The 7,499-nt window shown below is 51.1% G+C and overlaps 1 protein-coding gene across 1 annotated transcript in view; it reads right to left on the reverse strand.

The window, feature by feature from the left end:
* The window catches only part of Syt13 (synaptotagmin 13), a 40,597-nt gene extending 34,002 nt beyond the window's left edge, over positions 1 to 6,595 (reverse strand). Inside the window, exon 1 of the mRNA XM_038332049.1 lies at positions 6,413 to 6,595. Coding sequence (XP_038187977.1) covers positions 6,413 to 6,595 — 183 coding nt within the window. The remainder of the gene's footprint in view (positions 1 to 6,412) is intronic.
* Positions 6,596 to 7,499: the final 904 nt, after the last annotated feature.

Genomic DNA, 7,499 nt, shown 5'->3' on the forward strand with positions numbered 1-7,499 from the left:
CTCCTCCTCAAATCAGGTTTCCCCAAGGCTAGCAGGGAATACGCTCTGTGGGTTCTGAGCACAGAGGCAGGATGGCCACATGGGAGGTGAACTGCTGTGCCCTTTGGCAGAGGAGTGTGCAAAGCCGCTGTCCCCACAGTAGCCAAGAGGTGGCCTCAGCCTCAATGTCCCTGTGGTATAGAGCAGGTGCTCAGGAAAGAGCAGTCTGTGGATTCTGATGGTTCCTGGGCCCTGGCTCAGGGTGCAGCCTCTCTCTTCCCTTGTCCTTCTGGGTCCTCACCTGCTGTCTCTTCTTTCCCTTCTCCGTCAAGCCCTGCTGCCTTCTTCACTGCTCCCCACACTGAGTCCTCCTGCACCCCCAGTTGCTGATAACCCTGTCTAAAAGTCTGAGCAGGGTGCAGCAGAGTTTTCTGTATGGGCTCCACGAGGGGATGAGTCATGAACCTGACTCTTAGCTACTCTTCCTGTTGCTGTGATAAAACGCCTGGTAGAAGCAACTTAAGAAGGAAAGGCTGTACTCTGGCTCACTGGATAGCAGGGAGGTCACGGCAGAGGAGCTTGGAGCAGCTGACCACCTTGCATTCATAGCAGGAAAGCAAAGGGTGGTGAATGCACACTGCCCTTCAACTCTCTTTCTCCCTGTGAGTATCCCGGACCTCAGCCAGGGAACGGCGACACGTACAGTGGGCAGGCCTTTCCACCTTGGTGAACATAAACAGAATATCCCCGCAGGCCTCCCAGAGGCCCATCTCCCAGGTGATTCTAAAGTCTGTCAAGTTGATGATTAGCACTAACCACCACACTGACTATCTATATGCTATACCAAAAGGAGAAACTGGGGGAGGGAGCAGGAATGCCATAGGTCAGGACCTGTCATTGGGAAGTGACTGATGGGTCTGAGACAGACATTCACTCTGTGAATACTTTGAAAGTTTAGCACTTCCTGGGGCTGTGTGCTCATCTCCCTGAAATAATTTATGCTAATCTTGTGATGAAAAATTCATACTGTCTTTGTTGTTGCTAAGCAACCAGCCCAAACATGTTTACTGTTTAAAACTCTCTCCGTAGGGCCTTGGGCTGTACCCAAGCTCCTGGACCTGATGGGTGTACAAAGCAGAGGATGACCCCAAGTATCAGGGGACTTTTTCTGGAGGCTGATTTTCAGAGACACAGACTCACAGACACCTGTTCGCCTGTCTGGGGATACAGTGACATGAACAGAATTTTGACTAGTGTTTTCTTTCTAAGTTCTAGCCAAGCCATTAGACATGTGGCTCTAGAGCCAGACTTCCTAAGTCTGGGTCCTAGCTTTGCCTATGACTGTGTTATGTAAGCTCTCTGGATTCACATTCCTCACCTGTAAAAGGCAGGTGTCTGGTGCAGGTGAAGAACACACGCAGATGGCCGTGCCAGCCCTGGTGTTTATTACTCTGTGGAAATGGATCTTGCACCACTGTTGTGCAGATGGAAGGGGATCTACTAACAGAAATCTGGTAGTTGGATCCTTTAAAAAGCTGAGAACTGGGCTGAGGCAGTCGCTCAGTAGTACATGTACTTAGCATGTAGAAGCTTTGGGTTCAAGCTTACTCCTGCCACCACCAACAACTAACAACAACAGAAATAAGCAAAAGGCTGAAAATCCATGGAGGTCAGCCCTTAAAGCAGCCAGAATCCAATCAGTTCCAGGAGTGGGGTTAGCAGTTCACAGGGTCTCCAGTCATTAAGAGTTTACAAAAGGGATGTCCAGAGAGTGGCCACCCAGAAATGGAGAAGGATGTACTTTGGGCTATGGGTGGCATTGCTTCTCCTTAGGATTTCTCATGGCTCCTGAATGTTGCCTATCATGCAGAGCCATACCATGCTTGTGGCAATTGCTGGCTGCACCTTCTGTCTCCTCAGGAGGAGCATGTCTGCCTTTCACCGTATGCTACCTGGGATGCCCTCATTAACCTCTAATGGATGAATTAATGAATATGTGGTACAGCAGCTGTGTCTGGCCCATCTCAATCATGGGTACAATGAAAACATGCAGCCTCGGGGGTGCTGCTCTGAGGTCATGGATGGAGAACAATCAAAGGGTCCTAAGGCCCCATTGCTGGCATTGAGACCCCAGTTCCTAGAGTGAGTCTTTTATGTTACAGGTGAAGAAACAGCAGCAATAGATAGAGCCAGCTGTGATGGACCATGTACAGGAGGATCTCAGACCTGAGTCCCCATCGTGACAGCACTGGCCTGATCCTCATAATGTTCACAAACACTATGTCACAATGAGATGCCTTAATAGGAACCATGTTGATACACAAGAAAGCTAACAAATCATAACCATAAGGCTAGGTGAATCTCGAAGGAAATAAAGCATGCAGCCAGCACTTACATTGAGAGGCAGAGCAGGGATCAAAGCCTAGAGGCTCCCCACTCCCTAACCAGTAAGACTCATGCTGTCTCTTTTTTGTCCTGCAGGGTGGTAGCAGGAATGCCTCGAGCCTGGCTTCAGGTCTCTTGCAAGTGTGGACTTGACTGTGCCTTACTCTGTGGTTTGTCCCTCCTAGTCCGTGTTGGATACAAAATGTCTTCATTCAATATACACATCCAGGAAGGTCACATGTCCTTTTTTTCCAGCAGACGTTGTCAGGGACATGGGAAAAGTGAAGGACACAATCTTGATCCTGGGGGAAAGGACTCGACTATGCATATATTATTTGATATAAATTCAGCTTTTATTCGTCCCATAGAAACTTGGAACTAAGCTCCCAGCAGAAAAAGTCATGTTTGAGTTCTGTTGGGAGGGAAGAAGTGAGTGAGCTGGGTGCTTGTGGCAGTGGCCAGCAGGAGTGTGGCCAGGGGTCCACGGGGTGTGGACAGGGTGGCTACTGCTGAAGCCAAGCAAGTTCTCTAAAGTCTCTGGCTCCATTTGCCTTTGAGAAGACAGCACCAGGTCCCTTGGGAACCTAAAAGGTATTTGAGAAGATTCACTTAAGGTCACTGCCAGGTAAGTGCCACAGAAGGGGAAACAGGATCCTACAGAGAAAGCTTCTTGACTCCTTAGGGCCATGCTAGGGGATGACTTCAGGATGCCCAGTGGGGAGGGTTGCTTCTCTGCTCATCCAGGAATGACAAAGGGGACAGCTGTAACCTTAACCCCAGGAAGAGGAAATCCCATGGAAGGAGATCAAGGGGTCTGGAGATAGCTTACAAATTCATTCAGAGACAGTTATGAAGGAGAGGGAGTGGTCATCAGGGTACCCCGCTGAGGGCCACTTCCCTGACTATGCTTCAAGTCATAGGTCATTTGTAACCAAACTTCTTGGGGTGGACTGAGGTGTCCCCAGGGATCTTACCAAACCATGAATGGAATGGCCTGTGAAGGAAGATTGAATTCTCAGCATCCCCCAAAGGCTGGACACAAATGAGGGGGGACATTGTCCAAGTAGATGGGACAAAGGGCCAGAGTCTATCTCTAGAGCAAAGCAGTGTGACCTGTGACCCGAAGCCAGCAGGACACTAGAGGAGAAGCTGCAGAGAGCTTCCACCCTCTGCCCTCAAAACGAGCTCATGGTCATTTGTGACCTGACCCTTTCCCTGCCGAAAGAAGCCCTCAGCTATGTCTCCAGATGATGACAAAGCAGAAGGTAGAGCTTAGCCTGCAGAGGAATAGTCAATAGCGTATATCCAGGAACGTGGAGTCTTTTATTAACGTAGTAAATCACAGGATGGATCAGGTACTTTAACAAACACCATAACTTAGACTGGTGGTTGTGGTGGTAGTGGGATAAACAGCATGGGAAGCATCTGCAACCCCAGCAACGGATTTCAGACAAGCTATGATTTTCCTTGAGGACAGAGTCTCGGGGATCAGGAACACTCCAGTGTTTTCTTGTTTATAGTCTCACTTAAAGAAAATGCCAAGTTTCAGTTTGAGTCAATGATGATAAAAATATGATCTTTTCCTCCCAACTCAAGACCCGGCCCCCCTCCCACTCCATTAAACTCTTAGCAGATGTTTAATCCCTTGGGATAACCTCCAAAATCTTTTTCAATAGGAACCTCAATTTTGTTTATCCATTTGGGGCATCAGATTCCCAGGCCTGCTCTCTGACACCAAAGGCATTTCCCAGCAACACAGCCAATGAGATTTGGAAGCACAAGGCAGGGATGCTGCACCCTACAAACACCCCAGACCTCAGCGGAACACAACTAACCATAAGCCCCCAGTTGGAGACAGAAAGGTACAGCCCCTCCCTCCTCCAGCACCTTGTCCTCTCTTTGAGGAATATCTTCAATGAGCCTTGCTGACTGCCCCCCCCCAGTCTTCTCCCACCCTGTGCCTGTCTCCTTGACTTCCTTGAAATCAACTAAGTCGTCTTTGTCAGCTACTTTATCTGGGTCAGTGACTGAATCAGAACACAGTGGCCACCAAGACACCTTGAGTTCTCACACCTATCAATTTAGCCGCCGTTGCCAAATGCCCTGGCACCAGGGAATCAGGAGAAGAAATGAAGAAGGGTGGGCATCACATATCAACTGATATTCATGGACAGACATCACTGAGCCTTCAGAGAACTGGACACGGTTGCAAAGACACAGCCCTTTGGAACAGAAGGCTGGGTTCCTTTGTTTGCCAGTGGTTTCTTACTGCACAAATGTCAGTTTCCAGGTACTGGGAATGAATGTTATGCAGGTGGCTAATATGAATGGCAGCCTGGGTAGGGAGTGCTGTAAACAGCTTTAGAAGGAATGATATAGAACACAGCCGTAGGTATGCTTGTTTTATGGGCCATTAAGTAAAATCCTCCCTCTGAAGAGAACAGGAAGAGATCTAAAGGCTGTGGAAAACAAGTGGGGGGGGGGCAAGAGGAAGAAGAATCACCAAACCCCAAATCAGAACCTGGCTGGAGAGACAGGCACTTTCCAGACAGAGGGGGTAAGGGATGGCTGCAGGGGCTACTAGCAAGGACTCTAAAATCAGACCGGCTCAGGGACAGCTGGGCCCCAAAATTGTGTGGCCCTGGACAAGTCACTTGCCCTCCCTGAACTTGTGCTTCCTAATCTGTGAGTTGGACGATTCCCTTGTACCTTTGTTGGGCTGTAAAAAGCACAGTTATAAGTAAAGGTCTTAGCAGTAAGGCAGTGTGGTGGTGACTAAGCCATGGCTGCTTTGCTGCAACTTATTCTAATGAGGCATTTGGAGGGTTTTGAGTTGCTGAGAAACAGCCTGGCAGGTTTTTGGCAGATGATCAGCAATGTGTGGGCTACTGGGGGTCAGTAGGACAGTCAGAAGAGAGCCCGGAGGCTGTTTACATGAACTGTTCCCCAGTTAGGGGCAAAGATGGAGGGACGGCACTGAAAGGCAGCAAAAGGCCGTCTGTCCCTCAGGTGTCTCCCAGCCACGCCAGATGGGAGGGAAAGGCAGCCAGCCACACCCTCACCACTGGGGAGCCCACTGTTCCCAATTCCCGATCATTCCGGGCTGACACCCCACAGCTCACCAGCTCCTATTTACCAGTGACAATGCCACTTGTATGGGATTCCAAGTGCCTCAAGGACAGCAGCCATTTCCCTTCCTTCTCACTACAGTGAACAAGGACACAGCCTCCACTCTGGGACCTGGGGGGCTTGTGAATAATTAATTTACTAGGAAAAGGAGGCCTGGCACAAAGCAAGATGCTCCCAGAAGGCTAAAATCAGGGAATCTGCATGGTCCTGGGAAATCCTTGATGCATCCCTGACTTAGGGCCAGCCTTCCTCTGGCTCTCCAAAGAGCACTGTTCTCCACCTGAGAAGCATTCTGGAGGTCACAGATCATGAAGAAGGCTTCTGCCTCGATTGCTCAGATGCTGCTGCCATTCCTGTCTGGAATACACAGCCCATAGCCCATTTCCAGCTAAAGGAGGCTCTGAGGACTGCAGATGAAGGGGATAAAAGCCTTCCAGTCTCCAGAGACCTACCAGGATGCTGAGGCTCAGCTGCTAGGAGTAGGGGTCTTGTAGGCTCTTCCACATTGGCCACCCTTAGACCCAGGCATCCCTACTGCTCCTGTTGTCCAGATTGGGGACTCCCAGGGAGGAGGTGCCACCTCCCCTCTGGTTATTTCTCAGCTGTTTGCTCTAAGGTCTCCCTCTTTCCTCTGGCAGAACCCACTACCCTTGTCCCCCCGCCCCGTGTCCCCTGAAGGATACCCTAAGCCTTGCAGCTTCCCCATCCCTTCCCAAGGCTCACAGCCTCTCCTCCTCGAACACTGTACCCCCATTCTCATTCCTTTCCCAGCCCTCTCTAGCCTCATCCCCCCATTCTCCTTCAAGTCCCTCCCCCACCCCCACGGAGCCACCGCGATCCCTTCTTGTAGGTCTGCTGTCCCCTTCCTGGTCTAGCAAAGCATAAGGTGGCCTGGCCACCCCACCTGGCCCGCACTCACCTGTTGTGCCGGCTGGAGCACGCCTGGCCTCGCCTTCTCAGGGTCGGGCTCGCGGTCTCTCGGAAGCAACCCCTTCTTGGGGTGCATGTGCCGGCACAGGCAAGTGACCCCGCACAGCGCAAGGATGCTGGTGGCTGTGCCCAGCGTGGCGCCCAGCGCGATCACAGGCACCGACAGCACCATGGTGCCTGCTTCCCGCGGCTCGCCCGCCTCCCGCCGTCCTCCTGCACCTCGCGCTCCCGCCGGGCTTCAGCCGCTCTCCAGACTCCGAGAGTGGGGAGAGTGGGGACGCAGCCAGCACAGAGGGAGGATGGCTGTAAGGACGTCAGAGGCGGAGGCTGACCCGGAGGCGCGTCAACTGCAACCCCCTCCCCGCCACCATGTGACCCTCTTCCTATCGCCAGGAAGGCCCTGGCAGGTGATTGCCTCAGGGTTGTGCGGGCCATGCCTAGATCTCTATATACACAAACACACGCACATATATACACACATACACATGTACGCACACATTAGCAGGTGATTGCATCAGGGTTGTATGGGATCAATCCTAGTTTTCTCCACCCCTCCCCCATAACACTGGTAGGTATAACTTCCTGGTTGTGTGGTGAAAATCCTAGCACACACACATACATACATACACGGATAGATACCCTGTGTGCATACACACTTATATATGCAAGCATGGACACACATACATTGGCAGCAACAGGGTTTTTGGAGCCATTCCTAGTGCTCTATGTATACATACATACACACACAAACACACACACACACACACACACACACACACACTCCCTGGCAGGTGGGTAATCTCAGTGTTATCTAGATGCTCTGTGATCATGCGTACACACACAACAGGCAGTTAGACCTAGGAAGGACTGGAGCTTACTGAAGTCACACAGTGTTAATTAACCCAATGAAGGGGGGCTTCAACTCACACCTGGAACTCACTTTGGGTAGCTGGTCACCTCATCAGACTACTAACCCTTTGCTCATCCCACCACCCCTCACCCTACCCCAGGGCTGGTAAGAAGGCTGTAAACGAGATGCTCCAGGCTTGGCAAGCATTCACACACAGGAGTCAAGG

Source organism: Arvicola amphibius, chromosome 5, assembly GCF_903992535.2.
Source record: "Arvicola amphibius chromosome 5, mArvAmp1.2, whole genome shotgun sequence".
NCBI lineage: Eukaryota > Metazoa > Chordata > Mammalia > Rodentia > Cricetidae > Arvicola > Arvicola amphibius.